The sequence below is a fragment of the Leucopleurus acutus genome, assembly GCF_964270905.1.
Source record: "Leucopleurus acutus genome assembly, chromosome: 5".
NCBI classification, from domain to species: domain Eukaryota; kingdom Metazoa; phylum Chordata; class Mammalia; order Artiodactyla; family Delphinidae; genus Leucopleurus; species Leucopleurus acutus.
The window spans coordinates 138,079,093-138,101,580 of record NC_139147.1 but is presented as its reverse complement, the minus strand read 5'-3'; the positions used below and the strand labels follow the sequence as shown (position 1 = coordinate 138,101,580).

Sequence of the window (22,488 nt, the reverse complement as noted above, 5' to 3'; positions counted from 1 at the left end):
GACACAATGAGACTGACAGCAGTACTTTTACCAGAATTGCTTTACTTGAATCTAATCATGGGTAAACAGACAAATCCAGGTAGAGGGACATTATGCAAAACCAGTGACCAGGACTCTGCAACAACAGTGCTGCCACAAAAGACCAAAAGAGGGCTGGGGAACTGTTCTAGAATAAAGGAGACTAAAGAGGTGAAGAGGGGAAGTCCCTGGTGGTCCGGTGGTTAAGACTCCATGCTTCCACTGCCTGGGGCACAGGTTCAATCCCTGGTCAGGGAACTAAGATCCCGGAAGCCACACAGCGTGACCAAAAAAAAAAAAAAGAGGTGAAGAGATAAGAACTAAATATAGTGCGTGATCCCTGACTGATCTTCCAACAACAGCAGCAAATGTTATAATGGACAGAATTTGGATATACGGGAAATTTGGATATGGGCTGTATATTAGGCCAACGGTCTAATATAACTTTGTCTAAGCAAACTTTTCTATAAAGGGCCAGGGGACAACTATCTTAGGCTTTGCAGTCAGTCTTCCCCTATCTTAATAATTCAGATCTGCTTTTGTAGTGCAAGGCAGACACAGACAATACACTTCAATTAAACTTTATTTACAAAACCAGCAAGTGGGTTGGATTTGGCCCGCAGGCTGTAGACTGCCAACCCATACATTAGATAATACTGTAACCTGGCTAAATTTGCTGGAGGTGATAACTGCATTGAGGTAATGTGAATGAACAGTCTCAGTCTTAGGAGATACATGCAAATATATTTAGGGGTGAAGTGTTATGACATCTGTATTGAATTCTGAAATGGTTCCTAATGCTTCACAGGAGAGAGAGAGCGACAGAGGGAAAGTAAATGAGGCATGTTAACAATTGGTGAATCTAAATAAAGAGTCTCTGGATCTTTATCATGGAGTTTTTTGCAATATTTATGAGGGTTTAAATTTTTCAAGATAAAAAGTTGAAGGAGAAATGCCTTCAGCTGCGTGAGATTGTGTTTCCCCGTGATCTGACAGTCATCAAGGGGAATCAGCTCTCCATCAGCTTTTCTTGCCTTTCCAACCCCGACCACCAGGCAAAATGCAAACCAGGGTATCGTGACATGCTCTCTCTTGGCAATACCATCCCCATTCCCAACAGCTGGAGTGGCCCGGAGAGTAGAAGGGGTCCACCAGCTGGCTGCCTAGGTTCACCCTGCTGACCTCTGGCCCGAGCATCGCTGCAGGATCCGTGATGGTGGACATGACCTCGTGGATTAATTCCAGTGGAATATCGCCCATCACTCGGGGTTTCTTGGCCTCCTCCAAAACATGAGAGTCGTTCATTTTCCTCTTTTCTCCTTGAAGATCAAAATAAAAGGGTAAACGATGGGTTATTTTGACCACAAAGCACATGCCAACCAATCCAACTAATTTTCTAATAACACTGACAGGTGTGGACGTCAACCCTCCATGTACCAGGGGAGGGGCCCAGTGGAAGGCAGGAGAGAGAAGGGAGGAGGTCTCACAGTAACTGCCAACCGTAGATCTATTCTAAATAGTTTCTATTTTCCATGGTAATTTTTCAACTTGATATGAGTTATTAAAGCATATGTCTCTTCATTTGCATATTAAGGGGTGAGTCTAGTTATCACTTTGTGGTCAGAGAACATGGTCCATATGATACCAAACGTCAAAGTTTTTCAAAACTTGCTTTATGGACTAAGACTTGACCAATTATTTGTAAATGAAGTGTCTTCTTGGAAAGAATGTGCCTTTTTCCGATTTTGAGTGCTCTCTACACATGTGTTAGATTAATCTTGTTGATCGTGTTTGCAGGGCTTCTGTCCTTACTGACAGTTTTGTCTGCTTGATCTATGAATGAATCAGAGATGTTTCTTCCAGACTTCAACTGTTGGTTGGTTTGAAGTGATTATTTCTCTTTGCAGTTCTGTTAATTCTCCCTCTTCATATATGTTTGCATGTATGTATGTATAGATATACGTGGTCATATGCATGTCATGTATATATGTCTATATATTTGAAATATACTCATGAATTGTTTTTTTTTTGTTGTTGTTGTTGTTGTTTTATTTTTGCGGTATGCGGGCCTCTCACTGTTGTGGCCTCTCCCGTTGCGGAGCACAGGCTCCAGATGCGCAGGCTCAACGGCCATGGCTCACGGGCCCAGCCGCTCCGTGGCATGTGGGATCTTCCCGGACCGGGGCACGAACCCGTGTCCCCTGCATCGGCAGGCGGACTCTCAACCACTGTGCCACCAGGGAAGCCCATGAACTGTTTTATTTTCCCGGTGAATTTAATTTTTTTAATCACAAAATGACCCTCACTATCTCTCACAATGCTTTTTTGCCTTAAAATGATGCCTCACAAAGTGAGTAGGGCCACTGGCCTTTGAAGTAGGTATACTCTCAATATGTTACATGCTAGGAAAGGCCAGGCGAAGGCAAGGAGAACTCTCTCCCACCTTCCTCCTTAGATTACATGGTGGCTTTCTGTCCCTTCTATTATCATGTTTGGTTTTTCTTTCTTTCTTTTTTTTCCTTCTGTCATAATGCATTTATTTTTACAATTAAAATTTTTTTAATTTTTAGATGTTCAAATCTAATTTATTCCTCAGGTAGGAATCCCACTAAGCATGTTCCATAGAGCATTCCCATCAACTTTAGCTAAAAAGAAGCACAGCAATGTCAAGTATCTCGTCTATACAAGATGCTTCTCCAAATATTATATGTTACTTACTAAACAGTTTTGGTTGAGTTCTTGTTTTCATAACTTTTTACTTGTTGTGATTGGAGGTGAGTGAGAATATTTTCAGTCATTTGACCAAGAAGCCTTCAAATTCCAAGATTCCCCAAGATTAACGCTGTGAACTATTTATTTTGGAGTTGAGGCTTATACCCAGCATGCCCCAAACTTGATAGATTGCTAATAGTGATGTGATAAGAAAGCATCTTAGGCTGCATCCAAGTTCACTGGCAAAGAGTTTCCAGATTAATTAGTGATGTCTCCCTTGGACGTGGGAGAGACAGTGGTGGCACCAATGCTAAATGCTTAGTACTTCATTCAAAATCCTCTTCTCTCCCCCTTTTATGTCATTTCTTGAATGTCAAACTTTGGTCATGCCCAAGATTTGTCTGAGGTCAAGCCTGTGGACAGAAATGCAACCTTCAAAACATCCTGTAACTGTGAAATGCCTTTAGGATTAAGAGATGTTTTTGCCCACACGGCAGATTACATTCAAGGCCAAATTCTTTCCCCTCCTGTATCCATGCTCTGCCATGTGATTTTGCAGTTCTTCCTATAAAAGGAGTAGGGTACATTTCCCCACCCCTTTACTCTTGAGTTTGACCATGTGATTAGCTTTAGATGACAAAATGAGGCAGGTGTGATGGGGTACCAGTTCCGAGCTTAGGCTTCAAGAAAGTGTATTTCTTCTTGCTTTCTGCTGCTTCTGCCACCATAATAGGGACATATTCTGCCCCAAGGGAAGGTGAAGAAACCCAATGGTCCTAGAAGGAGGATAAGAAATATGCAAGCCCAGCCTGAAGGAGACTAAGCTGGGATTAGCCACCTCCCAGGCAACACACAAGATGAGTGAGCTATGATAATAAAAGATTACAGTTTTAAGACTCTGAATTTTGAGTGGGTTTGTTACACAGCAATAACTAACCAATACAGCTCAAATTGAGTTCCAACCATTAAGATCCTGGACATGTACAATCTGTTCGAAGTCTACCTTTGGCACTCCTCAGATAATAAAGCTTCTAGGGCAAATCGCAGTCCTCTATGATGCCCTCAAAGAGCTTACCTGGGTTTGCCTCAAGCCCCGAAGCACCTTTACAGGAAGGACTGTTGCTCCCTCCATTCTGTTGCTCAAGGGAAGCTGAGTTTGAATTGAAGGTAACTGTCCCGGCCACAGGAGGTGGATTGATAACTGCCCCCAGGAAAAGGAAAAGAAGGTATTAAATGACTTCTTTCTTAGGCAATAAGGAACCAAGTGCACATGACACCATCCCATTCCTGCCCATCACCCCAAAGAAGTCATCGTTAAAATAAAAACTATGGGACCAATGTGAGCATGATAAGAAAGACAGGGTTGGATTATAACCCATTGGATAGAATAAAGATATCCAAGTCCAAATTGATAAAATCATAAATAAATAAGTGGGGAGAAGGTGAAACTCTTCGTACAGGAGAATGCCAACAAATAAGAAGGGAATGATGGAAGTTGGCTGGGGGAAGCAGCCAGTATATAGTAATTGATTCAGGGAAGAATCATCTGTACAGTCTAAACCCTGTGAATATAATTTTTTTAATATTTATTTTTATTTATTTTTGGCTGCACTGGGTCTTCGTTGCTGCACTCGGGCTTTCTCTAGTTGTGGCAAGTGGGAGCTACTCTTTGTTGCAGTGCATGGGCTTCTCATTGCGGTGGCTTCTCTTGTTGTGCAGCACGGGCTCTAGGTGCGCGGGCTTCAGTAGTTGTGGCACGTGGGCTCAGTAGTTGTGGCTTGCGGGCTCCAGAGCGCAGGCTCAGTAGTTGTGGCGCACGGGCTTAGTTGCTCCAAGGCATGTGGGATCTTCCCCGACCAGGGCTCAAACCCGCGTCCCCTGCATCGGCAGGCGGATTCTTAACCACTGCACCACCAGGGAAGTCCCAATGAATAGAATTTTGATAAAGACAGGAGAGCCTCAAAGTATCTCCCCACAAAAGTACTTTTGTTCTTTTTATTACAAAAGGAGAAATGGTAACACTGCAGTGGAGAAACCTCCTAAAGCCCACCCTAAGCCAGTGATCAAACTGCACACCAGCAATAATGGGAGAGATCAACGTTACGTGCCTCCCGATGTGACACAGAAATTGCCATAAACCACATCACTGAGATGAGGGGCAAAATGGAAAATAGCACATAGATTAGATAATAATATTGCATCAAGGTTAAAATCCCTTACTTGGATAACTATACTGCGGTTAAATAAGAAAACGTCCTTGCTCTTAAGAGATACCCACTGAAGTCAGTAAAGGGGCATGACGTTTGTAGCTTTCAAATAGTTTAGAAGACAAAAAACATACATATACGCACACATATTTATGGAGCGAGGCAGAGACAGAGAAACAGGAGAAATGATGAAGCAAGTATGGCAAATGTTAACAATTAAACAAAGAACATACAGCACACAGGACTGCTTTGTCCTAGTTTCATAACTTTTCTGCAAGTTCGAGAGTATTTCCAAACAAAACCTTTTTGTTTTGCCTTTTTTCAAAAAGGCCTTCATAGGAAGTAGGACGTTGTGTGCTAGTGTGATTGCTGATCCGTAGCTGATGAGGTGAGACTGATGAGGGACACGGACATTCTCAGTGCAGACAGATGCCCAGAGAGCACATTCATCTTGGTGTCAAGGCAGCCACAGTGTGGTCTACGGGGGACTTTCCCCGTAGCCAAGAGAGTGATGGAGTAAGTAAACCAAGCCACGGAGAGACAGGGACCCATAGCGATCCTAACTGGACAGCAGTTGGTATGTAAAGAATCAGAATATACTGATCACAATGTTGTGTTAGTTTCAGGCGTACAGCAAAGTGAATCAGTTATACATCTACATATACCCACTCTTTTTTAGATCCTTTTCCCATATAGGTCATTACAATAAAAACAATTTTAAATAAAAATAAATAAAACATGGGTGAGGAAACCATCACCCCCAGAAGAAAAAGAAAAAAACAGGGGATCAGAATATACTAAAGCACCAGGCTGTGTGGCTTTCCTCCCAGCACACAAGCCTTCTGAATTTCTAAGTACACTGGAGCGATGCTACACAAAGGGGAAGCTCTGGTGATTCAGAAGACATCTGAGTACCTTGCAAAAGTTCAGAGCCATCATTATGAATGTCATTTATCACAGTTGCATAGATGTGCAGACATGCCAATTAAGTAGGTGATTACACTTTTCTCTTCCCCCAGAGAACACACTGCAATTACAGCAGAACAGGAGAAGACAGCCTGCTTCCGACGGCGGCAGGTAATACTGACAATCCAGCTGAACTGGGTGACAATCTGAGACACAGAGATGAATCTGAAATTCCCAGAGGGTCAGAGACGTCCCGCCTTCTCCATCTTGTGTGATGACAGACAACACAATGGAAGTGGGACAGACTGGGAGGCATCTTGAGCAGGTGAGGGTCAAGGGAAGTCTTCACCCAGAGAGGAATCCTCTCCAGAAGTCCCTCCAGGAAAGAACTAAGATGACCCTGACAAATAGCTCTGGTGTCCCCAGCCCATGTTCTTCACTCATTCCTTCCACATGCGCTCGCCTGCACATTTGCAAAGCACACTGGGGCCGTGCAGAGCAGCGGTTAGAGCTCTGGCTCTTAACACAGGGCAAGAGACAGGAATTAGACCCAGTGTGAAGCCCAGTCCCATCACTCACGAGCTCTGCCTTTGGGCAACTGGTTGCTCCTCTCTGAGCTCTCACTTCTCATCCACATAAAGGGGATAATCACACCAACTTCTCATGGTCTGTGCTAAGGCTCAAAGACAGGAAGCAAACCTCAGGGCAAGCACTTACTGGAAGTATCAGCTATTCTCGTGGCAAAACTGGGTCTCTGACCATGCAGCAGTCACCCTCATAGGAGACAGAGACGTACAGAGAAAAGGGGGCGAGGGTAGCGTGAGGTGAGTGCTGTGTGACTCAGACTGCTGCACATCAGGTCACCTGAGGAGTTTTTAAAGTCTCGATGTCCAGGCCACGTCCTTGGCCACGTCCAGGCCATGCCCTTGGCCAGTTACATCACACCCTCTTGGGACGGGCCTCAGAGATCAGTAGTATTTTTTTTTTTACTTAAAATAAATCATTTTGTTTTATTTATAGCTATTCTCAGTATCTAAACCAGTGCCATAAATATTGTAGAAAATCAGGAGATAACTGTGGGAAAGAAGGAAATTATTTTCAAACATACAGAAGCATCTACTGGCAAAAACTGATAGAAGCAATTCTTAACTATTTATTGAAACAAGAACCTCTATATGGCATATTTTACTGAGTCACTAAGAGTCAGGCTATAAATTTAGGTGGTTTCTAAACTTTTTTTTAAATTCTTCTAAATTTTTAATATATTTTCTTCCCTTCCTTGACAGCATCCCAAATTAATAAAGTTCTATAATTAATCATACCACAAATAAATAACACTATTCGAAACCAGTAGTATTTTACATCACATGGGTGATGCCACGGTGCTGCCAAGTTAAACAACCGGCGATAGGATATTATCAAGCTTCCACGAACATTCGGAAGAAAGGAGATCCAGCCCTTACTGGAAGGCATGGGGAGAATTAGGAAAGCGTTTGTGGGAGAGATGCCATTTGAAAGTTAGGTAAGATAAAGACAGAGACAAAGTGAACAACATGGGGACAGAGAGAGAAATACAGAACACATGCCCAGGTGCTACACAGAGCACGTCCAGGAAATGCTGACACTCAGGTCTGGAGTTCTGTCCATGCACAGAAAAGCCCCAGAGCGCTACAGGTTTTGAACCAGAGAAACATTAAATTATATTCTATGACCTAAGGTGAAAAAACAGCACAAAAGATGTTTCTGGTAACAAGAAGCCAAGCAAAGATGGTTTGATCCAAACCAAAATACCTCATTCCCTAAGTACTCTGCTTGGAAGGATTTAATTGTATGCATCCAAACTTGGGGTCTAGATGAAAAAAAGTTTTAATCACCTTCTCAAATGCAGTATGCTGAGTGAAAGAAGCCAGTCAGAACGCTAGGATTCCACTCACATGGCATTCTAGAAAAGGCAAAACTACAGGGACAAAAAACAAATCAGTGGTTGCTGAAGCTGGGGGTTAGAGCACTGAATGGACTACAGAAGGGGTACAAGGGAATTTTCTGGGGTGACGCAGTTGTCCTATATATTTTTTTTTCTATATTCTGATGGTAGTGGTAGTTACACAACTAACTATGTGTGCTTGCCAACATTCACAGAACCACATACTAAAAAGGTTGCCTTTCACTGTATGTATTCAATTTAAAAAATTGGGGGGTGGGGGAAAGGCGAGAACAAAATTACCCTTTGCTGGAGGCAATACTTAAGAGCCCCCGTGTGACGCATTGAACTAGATCTACTAAAAACTCGACATCAAAATTCTGCATTCTATCTTTCCCCAAGGCCACATACAAATTACTGCTTTGGCATCTCTTGCCAAACTTCTCCAAATTTTCCGAGCATCCAAGGCAGGAATTCAGACCCTCTTTCTAGGGTCAGTGTGACTCCAGGAGTTACACATCTTCTTTCCTCACAAAGTGCTCGCTGAGGCCACTGGCTGACCCGAGGCAATGCCAGCTGACGCCCTGACCCCACTTCACGTCCTGAGACTCACTATCCTACCATTATCCACGAGAGCAACTTGATGCCCAAAGCAGACCCCACAGATTCAGAAACCAGACGGAGACACGATTCCTGGGCATATGTGGCCATTGACCGAGACTGTAAGTGTCTTCAAAAAGATCCAGCATTGACTGCAGACCTGAGCCGCCTGGGTTTAAACCTCCCGTACAGCTGTGGGGCGCGGGCTGAGCAAACTCCCACAGCAGGCACAGCAGCTGTTGTTATTTTAACTGTTTGGTTTGCACCTGCTCTCCTCACCAACAGAGATGTAGATGCAAGATTTGCCAGAGCTTTTACTTTGTTTTTGCTGGTGCTAGTCTTCAATTCTTGATGAAAAACACAAATAAATGCAGAGTGAACTGTAACGAACACTTCCTGGTTGTTTTTTGATTTATGCAAAAAAAAATTTTTTTTTTTACCTGTTTGGATTCCTAGCTGGCTGGTTCTGGAAGAAGCTGAGAGAAAATCCTGATCCCAGATGGGAGAGTTTTGACTATAAACTTCTTCTTCTAACATGGACAGAAACCTAGGCACAAGAGTAAAGGCAAGCATGAGGTCAAAACTAATGCATTACTGGAGGGACAAAAGCCCTGACCACCCACAGCCATCACATGAACACCAGCATCCCATCTTCAGTTTAGAAATATGCTAGTCAAGGGGCTTCCCTGGTGGCGCAGTGGTTGAGAGTCCGCCTGCCAATGCAGGGGACGCGGGTTCGTGCCCCGGTCCGGGAGGATCCCACATGCCGCAGAGCAGCTGGGCCCGTGAGCCATGGCCACTGAGCCTGCGTCCGGAGCCTGTGCTCCGGAGCCTGTGCTCCGCAACGGGAGAGGCCACAACAGTGAAAGGCCTGTGTACCGCAAAAAAAAAAAAAAAAAAAAGAAATATGCTAGTCAATTATGACTCAAGTGATGATTTAGTTGGGCAGCCCTGGTATATTCTAATAACAGAATGCATTTCTACAGATGTATTCTCTTTGGGCTCTGCATAGATAGATACGAGCTAGACTACACGGAGCATTACATCAGTGGAAATGGATTCCACCCAGTCTCCCTCAGGGAATCTCGGAACCAGATTCCAGCCCTCCACAGAGCAGTCACTGTCACCGTCATTTCCATCACAAAAGCCGCTGTAGTATTTATGGAATCCTTGCCATGTGCCTGCACTGTCCTAAGAACTTTTTTTTTTTTTTTAATTAATCTTTATCGGAGTATAGTTGCTTTACAATGTTATGTTAGTTTCTACTGTACAGCAAAATGAATCAGCTATACATATACATATATCCCCTCTTTTTTGGATTTCCTTCCCATTTAGGTCACCACAGTGCATTAAGTAGAGTTCCCTGTGCTACACAGTATGTTCTCATTAGTTACCTATTTTATACATAATATCAATAGTGTATATGTGTCAATCCCAATCTCCCAATTCCTCCCACCAGCCCCCTTTTTCCCCCTTGGTATCCATACATTTGTTCTCTACTTCTGTGTCTCTATTTCTGCTTTGCAAATAAGATCATCTATACCATTTTTCTAGATTCCACATATATGCGTTAATATACAGTATTTTGTTTTTCTCTTTTTGACTTACTTCACTCAGTATGACACTCTGTAGGTCCATCCATGACTCTACAAATGACCCAATTTCATTCCTTTTTATGGCTGAGTAATATTCCATTGGATATATGTACCACATCTCCTTTATCCATTCCTCTGTTGATGGACAGTTAGGTTGCTTCCATGTCCTGGCTATTGTAAACAGTACTGCTATGAACATTGGGGTGCATGTGTCTTTTTGAATTATGGTTTTCTCTGGGTAAGAACTTCTTATTGAATCTTCACATCAACCCAATGAGTTACGTATTTTATTTTTACTTATCACACACACACATAGCTCTTACTATAGGATAAACACTGCTCTAAGTAGTTGGTGTATATTAACTCATTTGATCTTCCTAACAACCTATGAGATAGGATCCATTATTGTACCCATTTTACAGATGGAAAAACTTAGGGCAGAGAGAGGCTCAATAACTGGTACAAAGTCCCACAACCAGTAAATTGCAGGGCCAAGATCAGAACGTGTGATTAATTACTACGTTATATTTCCTGTCGTGTTATAAACAAACAGATCTCAAGTTTTGGGGGCCCACAGAAATCACCCGAATACCTTGGTAAGAGTATAGATACCCAAACCCCACCTAAGCTTACTGAATCGGAGTCTGGGAGAATGGTCTGGGCAACTGATTTTTGATAAGTACCTTGGACAGTTCTTATGTGCCCCAAAATAGAAGAACTATGATTAAAATACCAACACAAATCTATACTTCTAGTACTGGAATGTCTTCCTGAAAGTCTCTTTTTAAGGCACATTAATTCTCATGGAGGGGTACAGAATAATGGCTAAGAGCTTGGGTTCTAAAATCCAATTACCAAACTCACCACTTATTATTTGTGTGACCTTGGAACAAGTTCTTAACTTTCCTCTTCCTTGGTTCCACTTTTATAAAATGGAAATATCAACAGTAACTCCTGCAGAAGATGGTAGTGAGGAGTACACTAATGTCATGCTTCAAATGGTGATGACCCCTTAGGAAGTGCTCATTCATTCACTCAACAAACACTGAATGCCCACCACATGCCAGGTGCTGTGCCAGGTGCTGGAGGGTAGAGGGAACACAACCTCGTCTTGCCCTCAAGAAGTTTACACTGCAATGATGTAACAAAGGTTAGCTAGTATATACGTCTACTACCCTGCCTCTGAAATTTTGAAATCCAAAAGCCCTTAAAAAAAGTATTTTCCCTAATCCATTTGGCAACAAAACATACGTAAGACTACTTACAGTCTTTATAAATGGATTTGCTTTGGGGGACCTGCCCCCACCCCTAAAGCTATGATAATGTATAGCCCATGTGTTATGTTACCTTTATAAAGGTGTCAAGTTACCTTAAAACTTGAACGGAGAAACAGACCATGTATGGACAACTGATCAAGGACCTACATCAACATCATCATCATCATCATCATCACAATTACTGAAAGTGCCACTAGTCTTCTCATTAATCAAATCCGGCAAGACTTCAGAAGGTCTCGGGGTGGGAGAGGTTGCGTTTTTGGAAGTGAAGACAGGTGGGGAAAGGTCCTGAGGGTCTTCTGACTTGCTGTTCATACTCAGAAGATTTAAGAATAAGGTACCATTTGCGTGAACATCTACCTGCACTCAGTTGTGTAATTCATGGTTTACAGAAACGACATGAGTCGCCTTTTGCCAAGCAAGCCACCATTAACTTATTCTTTAAAACACTTTAGTATGTTTCTTATCTAACACAGAAAGACTGACAGCAACAGGAGGTAAAATCCTTACTAAGGTCACATTCTGACCTTGCTGACAAGATGGAAGGTTCTCGATGCATTTCCCCCTTTTGCTAAGCAGACCCTGCCTTCACCTCACACAGCCCTCAAGATTTCCCCAACTGCCCTTTATCACAGAAGTAAATTTCCTTTCCTTTTCCAGGCTCCTTCTTTATCAGTAATTATATAATGGGAACACTTCACAAAGCCTTAAAGAGACTCACCAAAGAAGAATGCCATTAATAATTTAGGAAAATAATCATGTGTGTGTTATTTTTTATATATATATATATATATATATATATATATATATATATACACATACACACACACATACATATATATATACACATACATACATTTAGTTATTTCAATAAAATAAAGAACAGGCTCATCTAATGCTATGAGAAAACGCTTGTTTTATATACAGAGGATACAAAATTATATATAGAATAAAAGAACGCAGTACACGGAGAAAAAACTGAAATATCTAAAAGCACAAAAAGTATATCACAGTGGTAGGGTTATAGTGGTCTTTTGCTTCTTTGTTCCCTGTGCATCAAATTTTCATCAACATGTCCATTTATCACTTTTAGAATGAAATGAAGATACTAAAGTTTTTAAAAACAACCGTGTAAATAGGTGGATGGGGGTGGCGTCGGGGAAAGGCACACGTTAAAGCCAAGCAGAAGAAGCGGCAACATATGAAGAGCAGGAAGATAAGGATGTAAGCTCTGAAGATGCATCTGAGAAGCACGGCGACCTCACCAGGTGTGAGAAGCAGTCTGCAGCCCTTCCCTTGAGCTGGTGCCCAAGATGCAAATGGCACCTCCGGCTTCAGTATGAGATTCTGCCGCCAAATCTGCAGGTATAAATCCCTAACAGCCTCAAATGTTGTCAGATTCAATGAAAAGGGATTTAAAAGGAGAAGTGGGTGGTAGTTTTACCCTACCATTAGTAACAGAGATAAAAAGAAAGCAACACTGATTTTTCAGCTGAACAGCATAAGCACGCCAGAACTATGGGCTGAATGAACATAACACTATAATTAGCAAATACCTGCAAGAAGCAAACTGAGTTTGCTGTGGGGGAAAAAAAATTGCTACTATGCAAGGTAATTAAAATTTCTCTTTAAGCACCACAAAAGGTGGGAGGGGGGAGGGGAGGGGGTCCTCTTTGTCCCTTGGCTTAGAGACAGAACGACTACTATAATCTGAACACATGAAATGCTACTTATGTGGCAAATGTAATAGAGAAATAAGAAAACTGCTTTAATCTCTATGGAAAGAAGCTTAGAACAGTTAAAAGGCAGCCACTGAAATACATGAGCTTGCCCAGAGTTCATTACCCATTGAGGGGCAACGTTCAAACCGCAGTTTAAGTGCTTCTGAACCTTCCTCCCTGGAGGATACCAAAGGGTCCATGTCCTGCCTCAGTCTCGTGTGCTGGTTGCCTTCAGGAAATACTGGAAATCAGGTGGCTAGGACTTATGTTCAAATATTGGACGTTCAGCTAAAGCTCATTAGAATTATCCTCTACCTAATGTTTGAGATTCGTGTTAAACTGCAAAAAAAAAAAAAAAAAAAAAAAAATTGTTCAGTCCGTTTTCATCAGAAAACCATTTTTGTTATTGTTTGTTTTGGCCTCAGTTTTTTTTTTTTTTTTTTTTTTGCGGTACACGGGTCTCTCACCGTTGCGGCCCCTCCCGTTGCGGAGTACAGGCTCCGGAAGCGCAGGCTCAGCGGCCATGGCTCACGGGCCCCGCCGCTCCGCGGCATGTGGGATCTTCCCGGACCGGGGCACGAACCCGTGGCCCCTGCATCGGCAGGCGGACTCTCAACCACTGCGCCACCAGGGAAGCCCTGGGCCTCACTTATTTTTAAAAATTAAAACTATCATCTTTCCTGAGATACAAATTGGGTAAACCAGAAATATAATAATAAAAATCCAGTTTCTCAGATAAAACAGGATTTCATCAATCTTTGCTCAAAGACTATAATGGCTCCTCTCTGAAACTCTGCTATCTCGCAGTTTTCCATGGCAGAACTCTATCAGACCTAGAATGCCTTTTCAAATGATACCTTCCACCCCTGCAGACCGGTGCTTCCAGGCAGAATGAACTGCCTCCTTCCTGTCTTGCTGTCACTGCTCCATGACAAGCCATCAGCTGCACCCCCAGCCTCTCAGCTTAAATTTTGGGTTCTTCGCACTGAAAATTCATTTCCAAGGCCAATGGTGTGGCACTGCAACTTCCTATCCCTTTGACACGTTGCATGTATTTGAAAAACATTTAAATGATTATTCACATGTTGGAGTTCTGGCAGGTGTGAGAAGCAAAGGTGTACAAGAGCATGCACATTCCACAAGAAACTGAGTACACAGGAACAAGGATCATTCTGAAGGAGGCCTCTCTATTCCCGGCCGGCCCCGCTCTTGGGGTCTAGTTCACTCTAGCTGAGACGGGACTGATCTGCCAATCTTAGCAAGGGCTGGATGGGACTTCCCTGGAGGTCCAGTGGTTAAGACTCCATGCTTCCAATGCAAGGGGCGCGGGTTCAATCCCTGGTCGGGGAACTAAGATCCCACATGCCGCATGGTGGGCCAAAAAATTAAAAAAAGGAAATGGCTGGAGACGTGGGACGGAAGAAACAGCCACCTGACTTCTCCTGCACCACTTCTGGGAAGATGGAAATGGCTTCTGCACCACCTTTCCCACCCCCCACTAGCATCCTGGCAGCTGAATATACAAAACAAAGCATTCCCCCCCCAACCACCCCCACCCCCACGCCCCATCTCCACCCCCACCCCCCAGCCCCATGAGACTCAGGTGGAATGAGGCGAGGCTAAGGGACCAGTCGTACAGAGTCAAGCTCATCTCAGATGGGCTGGAAAGTACCCATGGAGGCTCCCAGAGGGAGCTGAGAAAGATGGGGTCCCTCTTTCCTACCCCTCCTGATTGTGTCACTGAGGCAGGCTTTGCTGTGTATCCATCAGTCTTAAGCCCTTGCATCAAAGACCCACAGGAGCGCTCCCTTACTTTGGGAAATGGGTGAGGATTAGAGTCCGTTTCTCCAGTGGCAGTTTGTCTTTTTCCTGCCTCGCCTGTTCCAGGAGCTGTCGCCTCATCACGGTGAAGACAGAGCGGAGCAAGGTTCTCCCGAACACCTGGGCAGTCTCGTACCGAGGCAGACTGTCACAGAACTGGGGCACGTTGCAGTAACACAGCCACCTGCAACCAGAGGAGAGCACGCCATCAGTATCCCTTAAGCCCCAGACCATGTGGAACACCCAAGGACGGCTACTCTGTATCATCAACCTCAGCAGGAGAAGCCAGGTCTGCAGTGACGAGCAGAAGTATCACCACCAGCTAGTAAAACGTGGGAATTCGGTTAGCTCACCCGGCCATAGCCACTTGGGTCCAATTCTACTAGAATCATTCCATTCTGCAGCATCCTTTAAATAGGAGGAGGAATGAAAGGGGAAACCGAGGAAGTCCCTTTTGCAGAAGAATCAGAACTCCCCCATCTAGTCCTCTAAGTAAAATGTAAGGCTTCTTTAAAATGCCTACGCAGCATTCACATACCTCCACAGCTTTGGTGGGAAGATAAAGATCTTCAAGACTGTTCAAAACTCAGTCAAAACGCAGGAAGTAATGAGCTTCCACCATCTGTTGCTTAGGTACGTTTTCAATGACTCAGACTCAAAGTCAAAAATGCATTTCAGCGGTGCACAGGGCTGGAGGAGTTCCCAGAGGGAAACCAGGGCTTTCCTGAAACCTGATCACAGTTCTGGGGCGCACGGGCTATGCAGAGCATATGATTTAGAAAGCTCGTTCAGCCAAGAGAAGCTAAAACATGAGCGTCCACCCACAATGGACCCACCTTCTCCAGGGTCACCCGGAGATGCAAGCCCTGAAATTCCCAGCAACATGGGCACACGGTGGGGCGCAGAGGGCAGCAGAGACCAGGGTCAAGGGTCGAGGCTTCACTGCCCAGGTCCCGCTCCTTGGTAGCAGACCCAAACATCCTCTTCCAGGACAGGACTGCTTTCCCCAAATAAAACCCTCTCCTCCCTGTGTGCCTTCCTGATCTTGTTTAAGACGGGGGGCCGTGCTCCAATGTGCCCAAGCTGCTGAAGGACACCCCAATGAACTGTCAGCCCCTCAATAAAGAGTGGAACAATATTCACTTACTCATGCTTCTTGACTTATTTTTTATCTTATTCTGTATTACTTCTTAGTTCTCCTGTGTATGGGGTGGGACTGTTTCATATTTGGGGAAGAAACCTTTCATTAGTGTTAGTTCATCTACCTAGATTCAAAATTAACCTTAAAACCCTGCTACTATTTCTGTTCTCCTCTCAACCTTTCTGTCCTAATAATTCACACCCAAATGTCATTTTATGACACAATACCCAGATGGGCATCTTAAGGGCTGCACTGTATCTTGTCAAGTCGGAAACAGCGACCTTGGGAGCAGAAGGAGCTAGGAGGTTCATTGATTTTGTAATCCGTAAGGCACTTCACATAGAAATTCATCACCTTCGAAGCCAATCTTTGCTGGAAGTTCGCCTGTGGCCACTAAATGAAGTTAAAATATTTGGAGTTGAAGGGAGCCCAGCTCCCAGGGAACTAATTATGAAACTACAAATGTAATCATAAACCATAACCATCAGTTCAATTTCATGAGACTTAGGCTATCATAAGATTGTTTGTAAATGTTAATAATATTAGAAGTATGTCCAATCTGCTGCAATGGAAGATATACAAGGATTTAAGGATTTAGACCAGTACTGTCCAATAAAGCCTCTATGATGATGAGACTGTTGTATACCTGTGCTGATACAGTAGCCACCAGCCACATGTAACTACTCAGCACTTGTACAAATGAAGAGCTTACTTTTTTTTCTTTCTTCTTCTTTTTTTTATTGAAGTACAGTTAGGTTACAATATTATATTAGTTTCAGATGCACAGCAAAGTGATTCAGTTTTATATATACACATATGTGTATATACATACATGTGAATATATAATTCTTTTTCAGATTCTTTTCCCTTATAGGTTATTACAAAATACTGAATATAGTTCCCTGTGCTATACAGTAGGACTTTGTTATTTATCTGTTTTATATATAGTAGTGTGTATATGTTAATCCCAAACTCCTAATTTATCCCTCCCACTCCTTTCGTCTTTGGTAACCATAAGTTTGTTTTCTTGAAGAGCTTAATTTTTTTTTCATAAATTTATTTATTTATTTAATTTTTGGCTGTGTTGGGTCTTTGTTTCTGTGTGCGGGCTTTCTCTAGTTGTGGCGAGAGGGGGCTCCTCTTTGTTGTGGTGCGCAGGCTTCTCATTGTGGTGGCTTCCCTTGTTGCGGAGCACGGGCTCTAGGCACGCAGGCTTCAATAGTTGTGGCACACAGGCTCAGTAGTTGTGGTTTGCGGGCTCTAGAGCGCAGGCTCAGTAGTTGTGGCGCATGGGCTTAGTTGCTCCACAGCAGGTGGGATCTTCCCAGACCAGGGCTCAAACCCTGTGTCCCCTGAATTGGTAGGAGGATTATTAACCACTGCACCACCAGGGAAGTCCCAAAGAGCTTCATTTTTAATGTTACTTAATTTTAACCAACTTAACATTTACTTTCAACCAACAAGGGCCTACTGTAGAGCACAGGGAACTAGCCTATGATAAACCATAATGGAAAAGAATCTGAAAAAGAATAGATTTATATATATCAGTATATCTGAATCACTCTGCTGTACACCTGAAACTAACACACCATTGTAAATCAACTATACTGAAATTTTAAAATACATAAAGGAAAAAATAAAATAAATAAAATTTACTTTCAAATGGAAACGCTGTGAAATATTTTTCCATTAAACAAAACTTTACTGTTTTAGTAGAACCCCATTTATCTTTAACCACTTAAAATTTAGTGAATGAATTAAAATGTGCTTTAAGTATAAAACACACACTGGATTTGGAAGACTTAGTACCAAAAATACAAAAGTAAAATACATCATTAATAATTGTTCATATTGATTCCATGGTGAAGTGATAATATTTTTATATACTGGGTGAATAAAACACTATTAAAATTAATGTCCTGTGTTTATTTTTTTTATGTATCTACGAGGAAATGTTAAATCACATACGCGACTCACTTTTGTGGATCATATTATATCCTATTTGGCAGTGCTGATTTTGTGTCTAAAAGAGCATTTCCATCTATAGGGGTCACAGATGTCAGAGACCCTACTTAAAGACAGATGCTCTTTCTGCTATGGCAATGATAGGTTATAAATACTATCATAAATTCATAAAATGTTGTCCCAAAGTGCTTAATAGGTCATTCACTCTCCCCAGAGTAGAGGAAGGCAGCATAGATTATTATCTAGTAAAAATTTTCAAATAATAGGTTGCCATTCATTTCCTCTGAGAATCATTTTTATAGACCTCAGTTTACACTTTGTAGTTTAGTTTTGTTTTTACTTGCAAGACTAATCTTATTTTATAAATCTGTAAGGGCACAGTATGAAAAGACAGAAGATGAGTCAGCGTGTGGTGTTTCGGGGACTGCTCTAGTAAATGACACAGTCCAGGCGTGTGGTGAGACAGAAAGAAGGAAACGGGAATGAATGTGTGCCTTGTCACTGCTCACACGCTCCCCCAAAGACTAACCTGGAAGAAACGATTATACCTAAACGACTGGTTTCAGGTCTTCTCCAAAGAAGTGAAAGGACAGCTCAGGGATCTTTGTATGCCTAACGGTGACGGCATGGGCGTGCAACTGACTGATGGTTCAAACAACTGTCTCTGACTTCTTAACGGCATCGTGGTGATTTGCAACCACTTTGCTTTCTTTAAAATGTGAACAGAATTGGAGAACTTGACCTCAGAAGACCATGTCATCCTACCTACTTGCTGGACTGAAAATCCTAAGGTTTTCAGCAATTAAGTGACCTCTCCCAGTTCTCCCAAACTAAAGGCTAGTTACTTTTAGAAACCACACTAGAAGCTAGGTCTCCCGAGCGCCACTCCACTGTTCTTGCCACGCTCTGTGATAAATACCGCCCTAGATTTACACACCTAATTATGAATGCCCAGGGAGCATGGTGACAGGCTATAACCTCATACAGCAGTAGTTATATACAACCGTTTCACCAAAATCAATTTAGTTATATCTAACTTGCTCAGTATTCTTACAATGCATCTCCCCAGTATAGGCAGGACCTCTAATTTTGAGGTCTGCACAACTGAAAATCTAAGGCTAATTATTTGACACTTTCCTTTAGCATATTCTGTTGGTCAGATGTATTGTAAGAAGTCGTATTCCTTTGACACTTTATTTTCCAGTTATTTCCTCGTGAAATTATATTAGCACACACCATCATGGAATTCAAGGAATTTCAAAATATTTGTCCAGATTTTTTTCCAACACCACAGTGATTTCTGGGGGACATATAAAGGTATATTTAATATATACTTACATAAATTATTAAGGTTAAGGATATTAACATTAATATACCAGATATTTTTAACATATAAAATATTTACGTTTTTCCTTAAGTCAGAACAGAGAGGATAAGTAATTTAAGCAGTTCTACTGTTCAGTCTGCATTTAATTTTTTATTGGCTAGATCCTCACAGGTTAGCTTTGTGAGGAACATAATCGTTTTCTGAGTCTATTCTCTTCCACAGAGAATCCTGTTTCTCCCCATCTTCATGCTGATGTGCACTCCACGAGTTTTCCGCCCCTCGGTCCTAATGGCTACAACTGCTGTAAATTACATGCTGAACCAACAGTCCAGCTCCTGAGGTTCACTGACACGCCACGTGGTGCCTGCAGCTGTAACAGGACCTATTTTGGAGAAGATGGTATCAGTGAGACACCATGCCGCAGCGGCATGTGGTTTTTTAAATTCCCACGTGGTCGAAACAAGTCTCGCTTGTGATAATGTTCACAGGTTGTTCCTCTCTGCTTCCCTTTCTTCCTCAACACAGCGGTGGTGGGGAAGCCCGGGGCTGGGGGTGCGGGGGAGGGGGGGTAGGCGGGAGGCATATCTACCTTCATTCCCTTATTTATTATTTACAGAGGCTCCTGATCTCCGTCCGGCCTAGAAATCGGCAGGTTGCAGGACAGGCTCACTCAAGCCCCTCGCCGCTTCCCTTCCCCACATCGGACTCCACCCTTCCGCCCTCGGCTGGGGCGAGGAGACGGGGCCAGCCAGGACCCTGCGGCTGTCTCTCGGCGCCCTTTCTAAAGTGACCCTCAAATCGCTACCCTCTCATCCCACTGCACACACTCCAGCTGAAGAGTCGCGCGCTGGCAGTGACTTGAGTTTTGGAGGGCGTGTGTTGGGGGGAAAGAATGAGTAGCATCTTCCCAGCGCCTGTGCTGTGCGCCAGACGCCAGGCACGGGCCACCTCAGGGGACACACAACAGCCATGGGACCGGGCAGAGGAAGAAACAGAAGGTCCAGGAGGCGAGGTGAGAGCTCTAACACACACACAGAACTCGGGAGGGATGGAGCCATGGTTCAAGCCCATCGCTCATTCCAGAACTCGACTTCTATTTTTTACGACTCCTTGAGTCTTCATAAGTGCCGCCCATTTCTTGGTAATTCCCAAGTGCTACACAGTATTTTTATTCTGTTTTCTAAAATACAGCATTAACTCCCGTGCTGCGTCACAATTAATTCTCCTTCTTGATGAAACAATTTTTCCTCTCTTAAGGGCGGCAAATATTGGGAATTCCCTGGCGGTCCAGTGGTTAGAACTCTGTGCTGCCACTGCAGGGGTCACAGGTTCAATCCCTGTTCAGGGAACTAAGATCCCACAAGCTGGCACGACCAAAGGAAAAAAACACAAAGACAGACAAAAAATGACAAAAACAAACAAAAAGAGAGGCAAATATTTTCAGGGGTTTGGCTTTGACAGATATTTTGACAGCTTTGTCAGTCGTTCACAGATGGAGTTAAAAGACACATATTTTTGAGAGTTCTATTATCTCAACTCATAAACAGGAGTAACGATGCTATAGGAACTACTGTTAATATAAAACTCTGAAATGAAGGTGTGAAAATGAAGACATAATTTAAAAAGTTGATTTTGAAGAAATCTGTAAATTTTACAATTATTAAGATAAAATACTTTATAACTCAAATTGTATATATTGTAAAAGGGGAGAAAAGAGGGAAAGGGGGTTTTACTCATGAAATCAGGTCAGTGATCAGAGAGAAAAGCTTATCTTCAACTACACCCATTCCTCTTTGTCATCCGCTGTTACAGAAAATAACCTGGGTACAAGTGGTCTTTACAAGCTGTCGAAAAACACTGCCTATTTTAAATCGGGGTTGGGGGGGGGGACCCTGAAGCAAGCTTGATATGCCTATAAAATATAAATGGGAAAAGTTATAAAAAAGGTGAACAGAATGGATAATACAAGTCACTGTCTTACTTAAATAAAAATAAATGTAAGTCATTCTGTTTTGTAGGGCCCATGTTGATGACTCTTAAGTCAATTCTATTGTTCTGCAAATCATAAGTAATAAAAATAAATTCCCACTTTAGAAAAACGTGTAATTCTTGGATGTGTAATCCAGGAATATGTTTGATGTCCACCAATAGGGACATGATTAGGTAAATTACAGTACATCAGTTCAACAGACTATAATACAACCAGTAAAACATCTGAATGGGGGACAAAAAGGATGCAAATTTTGTATTTTCTTTCATTCTAACAAATGTAAAATATCTATTTAAAGGGACAGTGACTGTAAGACAATATGTATAACGATACTATTTATACCATGCTGCTGGGACTATGGTGATCTTTCCTTCTTTAAAAAAAAATTTTAACACTATTATATTCACGGTCATTGCTTATTTTTTTAATGATGTCTCTATATAATAATTACAGAGTCAGTATAATTATGTAGATCAGCAGTGCTCGATAGAAATACCATGCAAGCCACACACGTAAATGTAAGCCACACGTTTAAATTTCCCAGCAAGTCACATTAAAAAAGTAAACAGAAACGGGTGAAATTAACTTTAATATATTCTATTTAATTCAATATTTCCAAAATATTACCATTTCAACCCGTAATCAATATAAAAATCTATTAAACTATTAGTGAAATACTTGACATTCTTTTTTTCTTTTTTTGTACAGTCTTAGAAATCTCCATTCATGCCAGCCACACTTCAAGGGCTCAGTGACCACATGTGGCTGGCAACTATCGTATTAAAGAGTTCAGGTCTAGATGATTTGGATCCCTCACCCTCCAAAACATCATGCTATGAATGAAGAGTAGGAATCTGGGGAGGTAAATTAGACGTTCTCTCTGACTGATGGAGTCCCGTGATAACTGGGCAACCCTCTGCTTGCAGAGGCAAGTAGCGATGTTATGTCTGCAATGTACTTTATGGGCCAAAGAAGAAGAACCGGCCGTCTGCTTACCTTGTATAGTTCTCCTTGTATCCAGAAATATCATCGTTGGGGGATCGCAGTCTTCGTTGAGATGGAGCCTCCAGATGCCAATAGTTGATGCGGTTCAGGAACATTTTTGCCAACTCAACTATTGTTTGCCTTTCTTTGGATGGCAGGTGACTAAATTTGTACTGTACAAAGTTATTCACACCCTTAAAAGGAGGAAAGGCAATTTATTCACGCAGCTGTACAATCCTGAACACTCACATAGTCAGCCCCGTTGGTGGTCATTAGCAAAAGAAAAGACATTTCTCTATTCAC

At 42.5% G+C, this 22,488-nt stretch overlaps 1 protein-coding gene across 2 annotated transcripts in view; it reads right to left on the bottom strand.

Moving 5' to 3' along the window:
- Positions 1 to 22,488, bottom strand: part of KAT2B (lysine acetyltransferase 2B) — a 104,707-nt gene that overhangs the window by 27,328 nt on the left and 54,891 nt on the right. For both annotated transcript variants that reach the window (XM_082839235.1, XM_082839236.1), the window contains exons 5-9: positions 22,198 to 22,379; positions 14,771 to 14,962; positions 8,805 to 8,911; positions 3,806 to 3,931; positions 1,201 to 1,337 (exon numbers count right to left, since the gene is read on the bottom strand). In XM_082839235.1, coding sequence (XP_082695361.1) covers positions 1,201 to 1,337; positions 3,806 to 3,931; positions 8,805 to 8,911; positions 14,771 to 14,962; positions 22,198 to 22,379 — 744 coding nt within the window. The remainder of the gene's footprint in view (positions 1 to 1,200; positions 1,338 to 3,805; positions 3,932 to 8,804; positions 8,912 to 14,770; positions 14,963 to 22,197; positions 22,380 to 22,488) is intronic.